The sequence below is a fragment of the Mus pahari genome, chromosome 3, assembly GCF_900095145.1.
Source record: "Mus pahari chromosome 3, PAHARI_EIJ_v1.1, whole genome shotgun sequence".
Taxonomy (NCBI): Eukaryota; Metazoa; Chordata; class Mammalia; order Rodentia; family Muridae; genus Mus; species Mus pahari.
The window spans coordinates 146761006-146780080 of NC_034592.1; the positions used below are offsets into that span (position 1 = coordinate 146761006).

General features: G+C 47.8%; 2 protein-coding genes across 4 annotated transcripts in view; one reads left to right on the forward strand and one right to left on the reverse strand.

The window, feature by feature from the left end:
- The window catches only part of Tp53tg5 (TP53 target 5), a 3731-nt gene extending 2095 nt beyond the window's left edge, over nucleotides 1-1636 (reverse strand). Inside the window, exons 1-3 of the mRNA XM_021195188.1 lie at nucleotides 1521-1636; nucleotides 1174-1248; nucleotides 844-974 (exon numbers count right to left, since the gene is read on the reverse strand). Of these exons, the coding sequence (XP_021050847.1) occupies nucleotides 844-974; nucleotides 1174-1248; nucleotides 1521-1568 (254 nt within the window). The 5' untranslated portion in view covers nucleotides 1569-1636. The remainder of the gene's footprint in view (nucleotides 1-843; nucleotides 975-1173; nucleotides 1249-1520) is intronic.
- Dbndd2 (dysbindin domain containing 2) overlaps nucleotides 1-17840 on the forward strand; it is a 26145-nt gene extending 8305 nt beyond the window's left edge. Inside the window, exons 1-4 of one of the 3 annotated variants that reach the window (XM_021194704.2) lie at nucleotides 13517-13764; nucleotides 15303-15449; nucleotides 15642-15779; nucleotides 17212-17840. In XM_021194704.2, coding sequence (XP_021050363.1) covers nucleotides 15311-15449; nucleotides 15642-15779; nucleotides 17212-17411 — 477 coding nt within the window. In that variant the 5' untranslated portion in view covers nucleotides 13517-13764; nucleotides 15303-15310 and the 3' untranslated portion in view covers nucleotides 17412-17840. Of the gene's footprint in view, nucleotides 1-13516; nucleotides 13765-13801; nucleotides 14077-15302; nucleotides 15450-15641; nucleotides 15780-17211 lie in introns of those variants that run through there. The other 2 variants (XM_021194705.2, XM_029536737.1) reach the window with 2 other exon arrangements.
- Nucleotides 17841-19075: the final 1235 nt, after the last annotated feature.

The window sequence follows — 19075 nt, forward strand, 5'->3', positions numbered from 1 at the left end:
AGGGGGTGGCAGCTCTCAGGATGAGAGTGATGGGCAGTGGATGGCAGCTCTCAGGATGAGAGTGTTGGGCAGTGGATGGCGGCTCTCAGGATGAGCGTGATGGGCAGTGGGTGGCGGCTCTCAGGATGAGCGTGATGGGCAGTGGGTGGCGGCTCTCAGGATCTGCCAAGTAGGAAGCAGTGCAGCCACAGCAGACTCCAGCAGTCTTTGGAGACAGACACGTTAGACTCCGGTCATCCAGATGAGGTGAGACATGTAACCTCCCAGAGCCCTGGGTCTCCATCATAAAAATGGGGCTATAATGTACATAGGATTGTTGTGAAGAAGGAACTAAGTAGGGGTGCATATGTAACATGCCAGGCAGAGAGCGGACACTTAGACACATGTTCCTCACATTCTAGAGTGACCTACGAATAATCAGGATCTGAGCAAGATTCATGGGTCATCAGACTCAGAGGGCAGTCTGTGAGTGAGTCTCTGGGCGAGGCTGCCAGGGAGAGGAAGCAAAGAAAGCTCCCCACCACATAGACTCAGTATCACAGTAACCAGTGGCCCTTCACTAGGTGACTGTGATCACTGTTACAGCCACAGCTTTGCTATGAGGTGGGAATGACTTCAAACAGGTACTCTACCAATTATCAATTCAGCTGGCCAAGCTAAATCACTTCACTTCCTGAGCGTCAGGCCCTATCAGTAAAATAGCTTGAGTGAATACCTGTTGCACAGAGCCCTTCTATAAAGTGGGCCACTGTGCAATCCTTTACTACAATGTCTGTTCCTAGGAAAGATAGCCATTGGGTCCATTGGGTGAGTGTATGAGGAGGGGGTATGGGCCGAGCTTACCTGGAAGAGATTTGCAGGATCTTTGGAACTTTGAACATTGAATTCCAGCACCTTCTGGCCAGCTTATGGAGTTCTTGGATCCGGCTATTTGAGCTCTTGAATAGCTTCAAGAGGGACAAGTTTTTTAATACCTGCCAGGGTCAAGAAACCGGAAAGAGGCCTCCAGATCTCCCAGGGGAGCCCTTCATCCCCTGCCTGTTGCTTGGCTCAGCCCAGGGCTGAGTCTGCTGGCTCCCATGGGTCACTGGGTCTAGCACCTGGGGGTGACACTTCAGGTGGGGTTGGATTCCATAAGCAGGGGCTACACCATCCCACCATGGACTAGCTCACCATTTTAAGTCGGTTCCGCTCGATGACTTTGCTCACAGGCTGGGTTATCTTGTCCTGCAGTTTCTCATCTTGCATCTGAGGGGCAGGAAGAAAGAGAGAGAGCTAATACAGGGGAATCCCCTCGAGTTCCTGAATTGTACCTTCCTGTTTGGCTGAGTACAGTCTGAGCAGTCCTAGGCTGGAACAGAACTGAGAGTGGTTTAGCTCTGCTGGCCTCCATTTCCCCTTCCCCTTTCCCCTTCCCCTTTCCCCTTCCACAGGGCTGGAAAGACTGTCCTTGGTGTGGCTGGATTCTCTGGTTAGACCCCTTTTATGGGGCCTGCCAGGGCTCCAGGACAAGGTCTGACCTTAGAAGACACTTTATTCCTCGGCCTCTTCTTTGTAGATGGACTCATGCTGGGGCTGTAGGAGCAAGACTGGACCAGTGCTGCCTGCACCCTGCCCCTCGCACTGCAGCACTCGGCTGAGTAACATAGGATGGTGCTGGAGCTGCCAGGCAGGGGAGCTGTGACATCACTGAAATGTGTGACAGCATCAGGATTGTGTCTCCAGGGGTGAAGGGTGAAGGGGCAAGAGACCACACCCATCTGTGGAGAAGCTCAGTATGAGGCAGGTGGTGAATGTGATCATGACCTCCCTGTGAGGTAAAAAGAAGATGGACCCCCCTTTTTAAATGAAGCTAAGATTTTTAAAGGTTATGTAGTTTACCAGTTCACATGACTAGTTGCTGGTAGAGCTGAGAACATAATGTAGGCCCAACAAGTCAATCCATGAAAACAGGAGTTCCCAAACTGCCCATCTCCAGCCAGGCCACATATGTTGACTGGCACCCGTGACCTTTTTTCCTTTGTATAATTCCTAGAATAAAATGAGCTTATATTCAGTTGAAATCAGGCACAGTTTGGGCGGTATTGCTGTAGACTGGCTTACATTGTACTGGAGACAAGTATCCCTCAAACAGTATGTGTGTGTATTATACATTTTGCTGATAGAACTCTAAAAATAATCTTATAATGCTCTTATACATTTTATTGTTGTTACTATTCTTTTGTTTGGCTTTGGTTTTGGTTTTTGGAGACAGGGTGACTTGGTGTGACAGAACCCTGGCTGTCCTAGAACTCTTTTTGTAGACCAGGATGATCTTGAACTCACAAGAGATCTGTCTGCCTCTACTGTTTAAGGGCTGGGATTAAAGCCATGGACCACCACACCAAGCCTGTTTCGGGTTTTAACAAGTAATTTATTTTTATTTATATGGTGTGTGTGTGCGTGTGCGTGTGTAGGGGGTGCTTGCAGAAGCCACAGAGAGTGGTGGTGGTGGTGGTGTGTGTGTGTGTGTGTGTGTGTGTGTGTGTGTGTGTGTGTAGGGGGTGCTTGCAGAGGCTAGAGAGAATGCTGTCCCCAGGAGTTAGAGCTCTAGGCCGTTATGGTGCTTGGGTGTTGGGAAGCAAACTTGGATCTTTCATAAGAGCAGAGTCTGTTTCTAAGCACAGAGCTGTCTCTCCAGCCCTCGATTTTGTTTTTGAAATAATTGTCTTGCTATTTTGCCCAGGCTAGCCTCAAACTCAGAGAGCTGTCTTTGTTCTTGTACTCAGCTCTCTCTTAGTTGTCTCTCCCAGTGTAGCTAATACGTATAGTATACTTTCCTTGAATTTTGCCTAAGTCTTCTTTCTATCCCTAGCCAGCATGTAGTCATGTCTAAACAAATTCGGTACCAACATAAGGATTGGAATTTGTATTCAAACTAGAGCGCAAGAAGACAAAAATATGAAATACCAGAAACTATGAAACAATAAGAGAAACTTTGAAATTTCTCTCTCCCTCCCATGACCTGACTGGCTTTGCATAGCTAATGTTTTCTCCAGGATTTTCTTTTTCTTTCTTTTCTTCTTTTAATTTTTCAAGTCAGGGGTTCTCTGTATATCCCTAACTATTCTGTAGACCAGGCTGGTCTCAAACTCATAGAGATCCACCTGCCTCTACCTCCAAGTGCTGGGATTAAAGCTGTGCTCCACCCCAGCCCAGCTTCCATTACTTAAAGACAGGCCAGTCGCCAGGAGTTTTCTTTTGTGAAGGGCTGCTACTGTGGGACTTTTCAGCTGTAGCTGTAACTGCCTACCTTGGTTCTGTATAAAGCAGCCACAGATAGTATGTGAGTGGGCATGGTTTTAATGCAAGAAAGCTATTTATAAATACAACAGATGAGCTGAATTTGGACCATGCCAACCAGGGACAAATCAATGAAACAATACTTTTAAACCCAGTTTGTCGTGCTTACCTCTCTATGAACTACTCCTGCTGAAGTTAATTTCAGCTCACCAGTTGGTGTCACTGGACTTAGGCTAAAGAAAAACTATTCAGGAACATGCCTTTATGCATCATATCTATGCAAGTCTACAGGGTAAAGACTGTCGGGGAGACATACAAATGATGGCTTTCAAGGTTAGAAAGGGACAAGTGGGTGCACTTTACCTTTATATGCTCATTGTCATTTATGTAATTATATCTTTAGTCATTTAACCTTTGGTGGTGGCTGTACTTTGGAACAAGCCTGCAGAGATTCTCAAGTGGATGAGTAGACTTCCCTAGCCTACGAGTCAGACTTACCTTGTTACTTACAGCAGATGGAGCTAAGTGTTTGCATCACAGTAAACAGGGGGAGGGAGTAAGAAAGGGTCTGCTGTGTTAAGAAGTGTGATTATATAAGTCTGGAAGCCAGCACTTGGGAGCCTGGGGCAGGAGAATCAGTTCAAGACCAGCCCAACTACACACAGAGACACTATCTATCTGACAAAACAAGGACCAGTCTAGAGAGATTGCTCAGTGGTTAAAAGCACGTCTCCTACAGAGGATAACCTAACAGTTCCCAGCACCTATTGTGGAACAGCTCACAGCCAACTGTAGCTTCAGTTTCAGGGGGTTCCACCAGCCCTCTGGTTCCACAAGTGTCTGTACTCACATGCAGATACACACATACGTACACATAACTTTTCCCTTTAAGGTAGAAGTCTGGTTTGTGAAATATTTATCAAGAAGATGAGATTTGAGCAGAGCCTAGAAAGAAATGGAGGCTGTGGTAGCAGAACAGGAGACTGAAGAGGAAGTTAGGGTGGCTCGGGACAGATGGAGGCATACCCTAAAGGACGATGGTCTGTCTGAAGCCCTGCTGTGCGTGTGCTGCATCAGAATAATCCAAAGAGCTTGTAAGAATTAGCTTCTCAGGCTCTGTCCCATTGCCCAGCCAATCTGATATCCAATCAAGTTTAGTAACCCACTCCATCCTGGACTTTCTTACACACCCTTTATCTGTCTTATGAAGGTGTGTTGGGGCATTAATACGCCTCATGGAAGATGACAAGGGGTAATCAGGAAGGAAGATAGATGTCACGGACAGTCCCTTGTGCACACTCTTGTGTGGACCCCAGTGTTCCTTGGCCTTTCTCTGCCCAGGGATCCTGCTGCTGCTACTGCCATTACGGGCTTATCCGGTGGATTGTACCGGACTGCAGATCCTCTGAGGCCTGTTAGTTCCATCAGCTCCATCAGACCACTTACAGTGCCAGCTCAGGAGCTGGGGTGTGCTCTGGGGTAGGCACCTTGGACAGCAGCCCCGTAAGCCGAGCATGCTCCCTTTCTGTATGCATCTCAAGCCCATAGGCCAAGGGGAAAGGCACCACTTCTCAAGGGTGGGAGTTTTTGTTTCATTCATTGATAAGTCCTCCAGGACCTAGAACTGTGTCTGATGGGATCATAGGGCATAATCAAGTTAAAAACAAAATCAATCCAAAAACCCACAACTATCTAGCATTGTCTGTGACAAGGGTAAATGAGGGCCCCGACCCAATCTAAGGGGACAAAAGATATGGAGTGAGCAGGGCCTTCTCACTAGAGGGAACGGGAACGTAAAGGGTTTAGGCATGCAATGGAGTTCTAAGCCACGGGTGGCAGGATGGACTGGGAACGTGGACACAATGTAAGTAAGCACTATGTTATTGTGTGCCTAGGGGCCAGGCTGTGAGCCTTGGAGTCGCCTTTAGAGAGCCCTAGAAGGGCTGGGCCTGACATACAAAGGTTAGATTCTGTGCTGGGCCCAGCCTGACTGCCTTTCATTCCCTTCTAGTTCATCTATTAGAACGCTTGTAAGATTTTATCCTTTAGAGGGGGTTAGGTTTATATCAAAGTTAAGTAGCTGGGTGTAGTGGTACACGCCCTTTATCTCAGCACTTGGGGAACAGGTTTCTCTGAGAGTTCAAGGCTATCCTAGTCTGCATACCAAGTTCCATGTCAGCTTGAGATACATAGTGAGACCCTGTCTCAAAAAAGAAAAAAATAGAATGCACAGAAATTTCCCATAGCCCTCCAACCTTGGGAAGCAGCCTCTGCATTCCTCCAATAGTAGCAGTTAGTTTCTGACAAACATGGAGTGATGTGCTAGCTTTATTATGGGAGGCCATCCTTCATAGTGGGGTCCCACTTGCAACTGTCCAGTGTATTGGTTTGGATGAATGTTTAATGATGTGTCCTTGATACTACATCACACAGAACTGTCTCGTTGCTCTAAAAAATCCCCTCGGCTCCACTTTATTTAACCCTCCTTCTTGACCGAGCCCTGGCAAACACTGACCTCTTTATGGTTTACAGCTCTGCCTTCCATATGTCCTGTGATCAAAGTAGAAAATCACTATTGAACCATTTTGGATTGGCTTTTTAAAATAATATCATTTAAACATACTCCATGTCTTTTCATACCTTGAGTGATCACCTCTTTTTAGTGCTAAATAATATTGTTTTCTGTAAACATCTCAGTTTATTTATCCTCACCTACTAAAGTACATCTTTTGTGGTGCTGGAGAGATGGCTCAGGGTTGAGTACTGACTACTCTTCCAGAGGTCCTGAGTTCAATTCCTAGTAGCCACATGGTGGCTCACAACCATCTGTAATGGGATCTGATGCCCTCTTCTGGTGTGTTTGAAGATAGCTACAGTGTACTCACACACACACACACACACACACACACACACANATATATATATATATATATATATATATATATACACACACACACANATATATATATATATATATATATATATAATTTTTTTAAAAAAGGACATCTTTTGTGACTTGAGGTTTGGGCAGTTATGAACAAAGCTGCAGTGAACAGCTGTCTTGGGTGTTTATGCAGATGTGCTTTCTACTCCTCTGGAGAAAAACCAGAGACCGCAATTGCTGGTCCTCTGCTTAGTTTTGTAAGATAGCACTGAACTATCTTCCTGTGGCTGTAATGAAGACATCTTTTTCAAAAAAAATTTTTTTAACACAGGGTCTTGCTATGTAGCCCAGCCTGGCCTGGAACTCATTCTGTGGTGCAGACTGGACTCCAGCTTGCAGTCCTCCTGCCTTAGCCTCCAGAGTGCTGGTAGGCTGGGACCCTGGGTGTGAGCCATTACACTTAGCTAAGTCAAAGCTGGCATCCCTTATCTGCTCAAGGGGCCTACCTTCTCAAGGTAGAACCACCTGAGCAGTTCATACCCTGGAGACCAGATTGTTCCATAACAGCACTTCATGAGCAGTTTTCCATAGTGCACCTGGTTGGCTCTTCCCATTTCCACGGGGAAAATGCTTTCATGGGGAGAGAAGCCTACCGAGTGACTTGGATGGTAAGCCTGGAATAATAAAGAGGAGAAAGCTCTAGACATACAGTCTATCACCTGAACTCTTCTTTTCTTTCTTGAAGATTTCATACATGTACACTGTGTCTTGGTCATTTCTACCCCCATTCTCTCCCTCTCAACTCCCCTGGACTCCATCCCCAACATGTCTCCGTCCCAATTTAAACACTGCTATTGTAACACACTGAGTCCAATTAGTACTGCCAATGTGCATATCTGTCCAAAGTCACCTAGTGGGGCCTCCCAGTGGCTACCTCGGTGGTGTGACTGAGCATGGAATCCATAGGCTTGTGCTTCTCCTTGCTTAATCCCCAGTGTGTCACTGGAAGTGGGCTTTGAGGCTTTAGAAGCCCACACCAGGCCCATCTAGTGTCTCTCTGTTGTTGTCTGTGGATCCGGATGAAAAGCTCTCAGCTATGACGATCTAACCCTCTAAACCGTAAGCAAGTGACTGTGACTGTAACGCCAATGAAATGTTTTCTAAGAGTTGCCTTGGCCATGGTGTCTGACGCCACCCCAAAGAAAAGACTCTTCCTCCTGTTCCAGGTGCCATGGTGTTTGTGTGCTCTCACTTTTTCTGAAATTAACTATAATTACGTATTCTCTGTCTTCCTGTGTCCCCTCCACCTTTGCTTCCTCTAAAATTCATGGCCTCTTATTAAATCGTTATTGTTATAACACACCACACACACACACACACACACACACATATATATATATACACACACACATCTATACATAAAGAGAAGAAAGCTCTAAATATACAGTCTACACACAACTTGTCAGTATCTGATTTCAAGGCTGACCAGTGGAACTGTAGGGAGCTTATTCCAGGGAGACCATTTCTCCCACCGTAAGGGTTGCTTATTTCTTTGAGAATGGATGGGTGGGGAGTCCTGAGATTTGCCCTTTCCATGTCGGTGTGCTGACTGGGGTGGTAATTCTTCAGGCCTTGCTTAGGCAGCCATGCTGTTGAAGTGCAATGGGTAAATCTTCCTGTCATTCCTAGGAGTTACAATCACACAGCAGATTTCCTAGTGCTTCAGCACTTACAGTCCCCATCTTCTCTTCCTTGATGTTCTCGGAGTCGTAGATGCAGGGGTTGTGTTGTGGTGGGGTCATGGCTCTGAGAACCTCTCAGCCCCCACCATCCTAACCCAGCATAAGCCCTCATTGCAGTCTGGACGATGCACTGATGACCTAACACACCTGGCAGTGCTGAGGGACGAGAAAATCTTTCTCAGACCAAGGAAGAGCTGTAAGAGTTTTTAGTTGTCTTTGAATCTATAGTCATTTCAAATTTTTAAAAATAATTTTGGAGCTGGCAATATGGCTTCTGGATAGAGATGCTTGCTTCAGAGCCTGGCAGCCTGAGTTTAATTTCTGAACCCCACATGGTAGAAAAAGAAAGCCAGCTCCTGTAATTTGTCCCCTGACAAATGCATGCTGTGGCAAGCTATAAGTAAGTAAATAAATAAATGTAAATTTAAAAATATTTTTAACAGCAAGAAAAGGCTCCTGAACTCCAAAATTCCACTGGCAGACACAGGTTGAAAAAATTAAACTGCAAATGAATATGCAGAGGTGGGATGTTCAGAACAGAGCTTGAGAGCCAAGGACACAGGGTATGATGTCCACACCTACATGCCAAAAATGGGGTGGGGGGGCAGAGGCAGGAGGATTACCACACGTTTTGGGGCAGCTAGGACTGTATTGCAGAACCCTCTCACAAAATAAACAGAAGAGTCAAAATCCTAACGGAATTCTGTATAGAAATCAACAATCTAATTTTAAAATGAATGAAGAAAGGCAAATGCAATGTGGCTTTGGAAAAGTTGCAGGGTTCCCTGTCTGATTTTAAGTGTTTCTGGGAAGCTCTGATGTATTATAAAGGCATTACAGAGCACTTCAGGTTTAGACGATAACCTTTTTACTAAGTTGTATTGAAATCCTTGCATTGTTGTAATGCAACAGTGAACTTTAACCCAGATCTCAAATCTAAAAATTAACTCAAAATGAGTCTTATGAAAACCCAAAACTTGCAAAACACATACAGAGGCATAGGAAGCTAGGCGTGGTGGTGCATGCATTTAGTCCCAGCACTTGGGACTGTCCCAGAGGCAGGCAGATCTCTGTGAGTTCAAGGCCAGCCTGATCACCTACAAAGCAAGTTCTAGGACAGCCAGGGCTAGAGAAACCCTCCCTCCCAACACCCCACAAAAAAAAAAAAAAAAAAAAAAAAAAAAAAGCATAGGACTACTTCTTAGTGGCTTCAAGTTAGCTCCTGAAAGAGAGTCAAGGCCTTTGGAATCCTCACATTCTCATCAAGGCAGACTCAACCAAGAGCCCAAGGAGGGGGCTACACTAGTTATTAGTGGTGATTTATTTTTAACGTGTTCAACAGGAAATCTTTGAAGTTTTATTGTATATAATTTTGTTGCATACGATTAAAATATACAATCTGGTTTTATAGAATACAAATAGTAAAATAGTGATAGTGGGATCTGGGTAGATGTCTCAGTCAATAAAGTACCTACTGTGCAGACACGGGGAGCTGAGTTGGATTCATAGCACCCATGTAGAAGCCAGGTGTGCTGGCTGGCCAGAGTCCCACCCACCCTGCTGGTGACGGACAGTCAGGGTAGCCAATGTATGAGATCAAATGCAGAGAGAGACCTTGTTTCAAAAGTAAGGTGAGTGAGTGGTGTCCTCATGCTGACCTCTGGGCACACATGTATAATATACATACCAGCAAGCACAGCTGACACCTGTATTCTCACATTCATGTACAGAGAGAGAGAGAGAGAGAGAGAGAGAGAGAGAGAGAGAGAGAGAGAGAGAGAACACAATAGAATAGTAAGACAAAATTAGGGTTTCTCCCTGTGCTGGAACTCACTCTGTAGACCAGGCTGGCCTCCAACTCAGAGATCTGCCTGCCTCTGCCTCCAGAGTGCTAGGATTAAAGGCGTGCACCACCACACCAGCCTACTTTTTTTACTCTAGATATTTTTCTCTTTTGAGGCAGGGTTGCATCTAGCCTAAGCTGGCCTCAAACTCACTATGCAGATGAAGGGTGACCTTCTGACCCTCCTGCCTCCACCTCCACGTGTTGCTTTTACAGGTACATGCTCTCAGGCCCTGTTTTCATGCAGAGCCTTGTACATTCTACATAGGCCCTTCCCTACTTGAGTGACATCCCAGCCCCAGTGGTGGTGATGTTTATTTTATGTTTCATCTTGAGAAGCGTCTGTTGAACGGTCTTCAAGTTCACTGATTTCTTCCTTGCTTCCTGTGTTGAACTTTACTGTGTTCTTCAGATCTCGGATGTGTCTGTATCTAGTGCTGCATATGATCTTCATAGTTTCTTGCTCTCTGCTGAAGATTCTGCTCATTTATGTCATCTCCGTTTTCCATGAGAACATCTCATGGATCATCATTCTCTTATATTCTGTCAGACAGCTGCAGCATCTGGGGCTCAGATCTGGTCCTTCTGATGACTTCACAAAGAGTCATGACTTGGACTCTTTGGTTTTGTTTGGTTTTTCAAGACAGGCTTTCTCTGTATAGCCCTGACTGGAACTCTCTTGGAAGCCAGGCTGGCCTTGAACTCAGACATTCCGTTGTTTGCCTCCTGGGTGCTGGTGTGCACCACTACCCAGCCTCTGACTTTGATTCTTGCGAGTTTTTGTATTTCCATATGTGTATTGTGTTTTGACCAATCCATGGACATAGGACGTAGAATGGTAGACACCAAGCACTGTGTTATTTGTGCCTGGAAGTTGCTGTTGTGTGTGAAGCCATTTGTGTGTGAAGCCATTAGTGTGAGAGACTGAATTGTCTGTCACTGTTGTCATCTGGATTCATACAGACTTGGCCTGTTTGAGCCACAGTGAGCCTTTAATGGTTCAATAATCATTTTAGCTAACTAGTTCTTCTAATTCTTCTTATCTTTATGCATAGCGATTTCATATTCCCCCCTCAGAAGTAAACCAGGGCCTACATTCTGTGTCTTCATGGAAGCTCCTATCCTTTGGAATTCACGTTCCTTAGTTACTTTGCAACCTTGATTCTTTGAGGGCTGACGGAAGCTATAAACACTATCTAACAAATTTTAGAAATTAATGCTCTTCCCAGATGCCTGCATCCCAGCTGGAAGCCAGAAGCATCAAGCCATCTATTCCTTACTGATCTTTTCTACTCTCTCGGCCAGTCCATTCCTTGCCACCTGGGATCAATCTTTTGGATGACACAGTTCTAGTGTAGCTCAATGACTTAATTTCAGCTTCAATATCACCCTCTTCTAACCAGTCCTTGGTAAATATCTGGCAATAAAAGAGACAGACACCCTGATCTTTCATCAACTTTGATTGAAAATAATAAGTTGATTAATCCCAGTCAGTTAGAGTGAGCTCCTGTTCTACACTTTGCTCTCCTGCACCTGACTAACTTTAAAAAGCCTGCTTTCCAGAGTTGTTCTTCCTGAGATGAGTTTGAAAATGGGGCAGGGGTAGGAGATAGGGTGAGAGAGAGTCGGTGACCTTGGGAGCTAAGCTCCAGCCAATGTATACCATCCAGAGTTGGCCTCATTTCTATGGTAAAAAATGAGACTAAGTATTTACTCTATCCATTAATGAGAAGTAAGACTCTATCTGCTATATTTCTTGAAAAACAAACTTACAAAAGGATAAGAGAGCATGCTTGGAGTCGTGGTGACAGCTATCTCAGGAGGCGGCCTACCTAGGTTCCAGTTCCAGCCCTGACTAGCTTAAAACCTCAATGGTTCCTCTACTGTAGCTCTGTTTCTGCGTCTGTTACGTGGACATAATAACATGTACCTCAGAGGCACTGGTAACTCCCACAGTAGTGCTGACAGTCAAGGCCCCCTCTGTGCATAAGTTCACAGTGGAATGCAGTCTTCCCTTTCTCAGAGCCCAGCCCAACAAGAGAGCTGAGGCTGATGGAGCATTTCCAGTGTGTCTCAAGTCCTGCACTAAGAGAAAGGGGTTAATGAGCCCTAGTTAGTAGGTTAGTAGGGTTAATGAGGCCTAGTTAGTAGGTTAGTAGGGTTAATGAGCCCTAGTTAGTAGGTTAGTAGGGTTAATGAGCCCTAGTTAGATTAGTAGGGTTAATGAGCCCTAGTTAGTAGGTTAGTAGGGTTAATGAGCCCTAGTTAGTAGGCAGGATCTAGAGTCAGAGAAGGGTTAGGAGCTGGTTTACACTGCCCGAAGGGGTCTGGCTGTAATCTTAGCCTCGGCATTCACTGCCTCCCACAGACTAGTCCACTCTTCTGGATGAGTGAGACAGGGGCTTACTGTACTTACTTCACAGGGCTGTTCTCAGCCTCACCACACAGAAGAGCCCATGCCTCAGGCATTGCTGGAGTACTGTCCCCCAGTGGGAAACCCAGATGTGCATGTTTCTCATACCCCAAACCCTTTGCACATACCCTCCCTCTTCCCTGCTTTTCAAGATCACTTGAAACTCCCAGTTTCAAGTTAGCCTCCTGGATTTTGAAGCTAACCTGGTCTACAGAGCAAGTACCAGGACAGCAGGGCTATGCAAAGAAACCGTGTGGAAAGGGAAGGGAAAGGGGAAGGGGAAGGGGAAGGGGAAGGGGAAGGGGAAAGTGAAAGAAGGGAAAGGGAAAGGGAAAGGGAAAGGGAAAGGGAAGGGAAGGGAAGGGAAGGNAAGGGAAGGGAAGGGAAGGGAAGGGAAGGGAAGGGAAGGGAAGGGAAGGGAAGGGAAGAAGGGAAAAAGAAAGGAAGACTTAAAATACCAGAGCCTAGATTTTATTATAACAAAGGACATTAAAACATGAGACATGTGCTCTTGAGCTGTCCTGTGTGTAGAATGTAGCCAGGCAAGAGAGGACGCAGGAAACCCTGAAGGAGGCTACTACTGTGGGAAGCTGAGCCAGAGTGGGAACAGAAATGACGTGAAATGGAGGTGTATTTTAATGTGGGTCTCAAAAGAGAGGGAGATGACAAGGATGATTTCCTGGTAGCTTGTCCCCAACACAGATTTCTAATGGAAAACACACACACACAGAGAGTCATGGCTCATCCTCACACTGTATTCAGAGCCCAGACAAGGGCATGGGGAGGGAGGCGACAGAGCCTTGATCCAGGGGCTGCTACTGGACACTCCTAGTCCTGGTTTGAGCCAGGAGACGCTGAGAGGGGGCAGTTTCCGACTGGACCGCCCACCCACGCCTGGCTGGACGTCTGGCATCTCTAGAGCACCTCGAGGTGTTGGCTCCCTGCCGGCGTGTAGGGTGCGGCGCATCCCCTCCAGCCCTGACTCGCCCAGTGCGCTAACCCGTAGGGCGGCGGCTCTGTGTGGTCCTTAGGCCAGCTGAGGGAATCCAAGGTCCATGCACTTGACTCACTGGGCAGCAGCCGACCCCGCTTCCCCATCCCGCGCCTTCTGGAGAAGTGTGCGCGTAACCGTGGCCAGGGTGATCGAGGTGCGGCGAGGCGGGCAGCGGGCGCGTGCGCGTGGTCGTTGCGTGGGCGCTGCTCTGGAGTCGGAGAGCATCAAGTGTGCGTGGGCCGGAGCCCGCGTGTGCCCGTAGCCGCTGTGCGCCGGGCGGGGGTGCCGCTAGTGCTTCGGGGCGCGCGCAGCCTCGCGCAGCCTCGCGCGGGCGGAGCGAGGAGGGATGCGTGCGGGAACTTTTCGCCCGCCCCGCAAGTCCGGGTCCCGGCGTTCAGAGGAGCTGTCCTCCGCCGCCAGCCCCGAGTGCCCGCCCCGCCCCCACTTCCGCCTCCCGCCTCTTCCTCGTTCCCGACTCCCAGGGCCGCCGGTCCCCAGGGAACCCCGCAGGCACAGCCCCACCCGGCCGGCGCTGCTCGCTCCCACGCCCCCGCCGCCGCCTGTCGGGAGCGCACCCAGCGAGCCAGCGGGGCGCGGGCGCTGCAGGTAGGGGGGAATGCGGGGTTGGGCTCAGGTGCGGCGAACTGGGCCCCCGCAGCACGGGAACTTGGGGTGTCCTCCTCCGCCCGCCCCGTCTTCGCCCACGCGCCAGTCCCCTTTTAGGGAATTCTTTGCCTCTTGCCTCCTCAGGCGCGGGTGGGGCCGGGACAGAGGGCGTTCGTTCTCCATTTCCCTGGTTCCTTCCCGGTGTCAGCCTCCGGTCTTCCCTACTCTTCCCAGTACCTATGGTCGTGTAAACAACTACCTAGCTTTGGGAATTGGCTCCGCAACCCCCCTGTGGACAATCCCTTCAGCCTGGTAAGACCACAACGTCAGGGGGAGGGGAAAAGAGAGGCGTCCGGGTGGCCCCGGGTCAGCGGCAGCTCCCTCGCGAGCTCGGCTCCCCTCTCCGCAGCTCCGCAGACCGCCCCTGGGGCCCTGGGTATTTTTAGCGTTGTGACCTGGGCGGCAGCTCTAAGCCTTTCTGGAGTCCGCGTCTGCGGCTCCCTTTCTCCCTAGCTAGCCGGCAGCCACATCAGCTCTGGGCACTGACTTGGCCCTGCCTGCATCATTAGTTTCGGGTTCGTCCTGAGCTACCCCAGTACTCGAGGACCTGGCCACGAGCTGTGATTACACTGTGGCCAGATGAGGTTTATTGGAGGATGACAATCTGGTCCTCACTCTAGAGATTACCCTGTCCCTAGTGATGCATGGGTTCAGCGCTGGCCCCAGAGCTCTGGTGTTCTGCAAAACTCTCAGTATTGGCAATCTAGACACCTGGTCTGAACTGTACTCAGTCCCCACCCTTCTAGTTGGTACTTAACTAGCTTGGGAAATAAGCCAGATGGATGTGTGAGGAGGGGACAACTCTGAGCTCAGAGGACAGACAGGTGCTCAATTCTCTACAAACAGCCGTCCTTCACGCAGTCGGTAGTGTTTGAGGGAGGTAGGGTGGTACCTTCAGGTGGGACCCCTGGGGCCAGAAAGGGGCAGAGGCAAGTCAGGAAGTTAGGTTTTTGCCCTCAGAAAAAGGGTTTGAAGGTGATGAGGATTGTGGTGGTAGTGGTGGTGATGGGTGTGTGTTTTGGGGGGCAGGAAGCATGGAGTGTTATGGACTTTGCTATAGTCTTTCTTTGAGTTTTGTAAGGGGTGGGATGAACCAGAGGTTTGGTGCCCCATACTTTATCCATCTCACCCTGTTCTTCCCTGGCCTTCAGAAGGGAGCTGGGTCCATCAAATGGCCAGCCCCTTCCAGTCTCTCAGAAGGGCATGTAGGCAGTTAGCCAGCATTGGCAGCCTTCATTAACGACAGGCTCTTGCAGTGCCTGGAACTGTCATCCCCTTTGTGGAACCAGGGCCAGCCATGCCTCTATCTGAGTCTTGTTTTCACAGAAGCAAAAGAGGCTGCTGAGGCCGGAGCTGTCCTGACTGGAAGTGAGGCTGTGCTGCTGGGATGCCAGCTGCCGAGGGGCTCCTTCGGCCTGGCCCCCCTGCGTTCTTTCTCATCCCCACAACTCTGCTTGCTTTGCTCCATTCCCTCACAGGGGCCGACATGGATCCAAATCCACGAGCAGCCCTGGAGCGCCAGCAGCTGCGGCTCCGGGAGCGGCAGAAGTTCTTCGAGGACATTTTACAGCCGGAGACAGAGTTTGTCTTCCCCCTGTCCCATCTGCATCTTGAGTCACAAAGACGTAAGTTTCAAGTTTTGAGGAATGGACTTGGGCTAGGTTGGGGAAGGTGTCCTTGTGACTCTCAGATCTTGGGGGCCAGGTCCCTTCCTGTTTTTGTGGCCCAGTAAACTCTGAAATTGGGGTCTTACAGGCACGTCTGATCATCTCTCAGCTCTATCCTGGTCTGTTTGCTCTCCTTTTCCTTGTGTGCAGCCCCCATAGGCAGCATCTCGTCTATGGAAGTGAATGTGGATACACTGGAGCAGGTGGAGTTCATTGATCTTGCAGAGCAGGATGGAGCAGATGTGTTCTTGCCTTGTGAGGAGTCCCCGCCAGCTCCCCAGATGTCTGGTATGTCCCTCTGCTTTGGGAACCTGGGTACCACTTGGCCAGAGCTGGATATTTGAGCCAGAAAAGAAAGAGGTTGTAGGTCTGAGCCAGGGAAGAATCTTAAGTAGAAGTTGGAAGTATGTGTTTCTGCTAGAGAAACAGTTGGCTGCTCTCATTTAGGGAAGTTGACTCTAAGGGGCAACTGGGGTACAGATTCCTCAGTCAAAGTTCTAGCAATGGTTAGCTAGTTTAGCTTTTAAATTTTTATATTTGTGGAATTAACATAATTACTATCAGAATTTTTTTGTTGTTTGTTTGTTTTTCGAGACAGGCTTTCTCTGTGTAGCCTTGGCTGTTCTTGAACTCATAGAGATCCACCTGCCTCTTCCTCCCAGTGTGCTGGGATTAAAGATGTGTACCACCACGTGTGGCTATAATAGTAGTTATTTTAATAACTTATTTTTATTTTATATGCATTGGTGTTCTGCCTGCATGTATGTCTGTGTGAGGGTATTGGATCTTGGAGTTACAGACAGTTATGAGCTGCCATGTGGGTGCTGGGATTTGAACCCAGGTCCTTTGGAAGAGCTGCGGGTGCTCTTAATTGCTGACTCATCTCTCCAGACCCTATAATACTAATTTTTACTGAATAATTTACTAGGGTCTTAATACTGTGCTAAAGTATTTCACATGTTTTCTCTTGACCCTAATGTTCTGTCAAGGTAGGGAGTAGGCTCTTCATTTCATAAAGAAGCTACGGGCTGGGAGTGAGTTCAGAAGCACAGTTTATACAGTATGCTTGCCTGGCAAGTACTCTTGAGTTTGATTTTAGCACTGAAATAAAAAAAGAAGTAAAAGAAAATTAGTCTCAGAGAAGTTCAGTCACATAGGCAGGAAGTAGAATGCTGATATTCAAACCCTCTGCCTGGCTCCAGACCCTGTACGCTTACCAAGAAAGACTCATACTCTTAATTTAAACTGTTCCTGAGATCCATTGCTCCTTCTGATAATAGCCCTCAGAAAACAGAGGCAGGACAGAGGATCTCAAGTTTGAAGCCAACTACAGAGCAAGACCCAGTCTAAAAAAACCAAATAGCTCTATTTCCTCGTGGCCTCTCAGACATTTGATACACATTCTTAGGATTTTACCCTAAGAACTTAGAAATGCAGGTACCCCTTTCACAGGAAGAACAGAGTCCTTGGTAGGGAAAACATGGCTTCCCTAAAGCTCTCCAGGAAGAAATGAGGAAGAGCCTGAACTTTGAGATTTTTGACACTGGAACGTAAGATGGAATAGTGATATGGAAGGGGCTGGAGGTTCTGATTCTGGCTCCTCACTGACTGGGAAGTAATTCTAGACAGGCGCCAGCCCTCTGTACTTTTTTCTGGCCAGATACCTGTCTGAGTTCTCTAGCCCTGTGTGTGGCCCTGACCCGCTCTTCTGTCTGGGCAGGAGTGGATGACCATCCAGAGGAGCTGAGCCTGCTGGTACCCACGTCCGACAGGACCACATCCCGGACCTCCTCCTTGTCCTCTGACTCCTCCAACCTGCGCAGTCCAAATCCAAGTGATGGGGGAGGAGACACTCCCTTGGCACAATCTGATGAGGAGGACGGGGATGATGGAGGGGCAGAGCCCGGACCCTGCAGCTAGCAGTGGGCCTCTTACAGACTGACCAGTCCGGCTGTTCTCCATGGAGAGGAGACCTAGGCCCAACAGAGCACTCTGGAGAAGACCTGACACTTTCCTTACTTTGGCACCAAAGGGAGGGAAGGATGGTGGATGGTGTGCCTGAGAGTTAGCCTCCCCTGCTTTACCTCTAACACTATCCTGCTGCCCCGCCCCCACAGTGCTTTTCTTCTGAGGTAGGACTTCCAAGTGAGACTCTAGAGGTGAGGTGGGACAAGATGCCACTACTTTCTTAGTCCCCTCCTGCCCCCAGATGATCCTGTAGCCTTCCACTAGAGTCTCTTAAGCCAGTGTCTCTGAGGGCAAGTTCTGAGGAGTTCCAGTTATCCTGCCTCTATAAGTTCTTTGGGGAACAGAATATGATATAAATAATAAATAATAATATACCACTCATTTCACCTCATTCTTCATATTGCAAAGATACCAACTCCACTGTCATTAACTAACTAGTGTCATACCTCCATCACTCATTCACTCCATTTTGCCAAGAGATACTTAGGAATTTCATCTCTGCAAGGCATTCAGAATATAGTTCTGAGTAAGATGAAGTACTTTCCTGATTTCACAGAGTTTACCAGGAGAAAATCAGGTAACTATCATGCACAGGATAGTAAGTAGCATGGCCAAGTCATCCTCTGCTCTCAGGAAAGACAATTGGCAAGATGGTTTCTTAGGCCGAGATCTCAAGGACACGAGTAGCCAAGCGAGGCAGAGGGAGAAGGGTCCCATGGGGAGAAGTTGCTGCCTTAGAACACTGAGTGGAAAGGCTGGGCTGGCTGTGAGGTGGAGGCAGGGGGACAGCTTTGGCTTCCTAGCTTATTTGAGGTCAGCCTGGGTTTCAAGAGACTGTCTCAAAAATAAAATAAGCAAAAAAAAAAAAAAAAAAAAGAGGAAGAAGGGAGGAGGAGGAGGAGGAAGAAAAATAATCAGTTTGGCTAAATTGTTGGATTCGAAAATATACAGGGAAAGTAAACCTGATGAAGGTCAGATTGTGAAATGCTTTGAAGCCTGTATCAGTGTGACAGCTAGTACAAGATCATGACTTAAGAGACAAATTTATTTCCTTGTACCAAAGAAGCCGAAAATCTCGGGCTCCTTGGGGAAGGTCCATAGTAACTGAGCCCCAGGCTGCTTTGGGGTGGTTTTCCTTAGCCATCCAAGGCACGCATGTCCATTCCTGCCCGTGCCTTGTGTTTAGGATGACTGGCAAAGCATCAGCCAGCATGACTTTGAAAATGAAGTGGAGAATGGGCAAAAAGGGCACAGCCTGGGGTCTTCTCACTGGGAAGGAAGCTGTAAGAAATGGTGCCCACTTATATTTCATTGCCCAGAATTTTATAACAGAAAATGTAGCATTTTAGACATTTTATAAACACTCACACAGCATTTTCTAGAAGAGAAAATTTTAGCTTTTGGAAAGACAATAACCCTTTCAAATCACTGAATTTGATGCCACTGCATCGGATTCCAGTACCACCTAACATCTTTGAGAAGCACCAAGTCTAGAGGATGCTGGGACATCCCTTTTTATCAGGCACTCTACTGTCTTGACTGTGAGGGTTTTTTTTATTTTCCTAAGGAGAAAGAGGACAATAGTTGTTTAGCAGTTTATGTGGTTGGAGGCCATG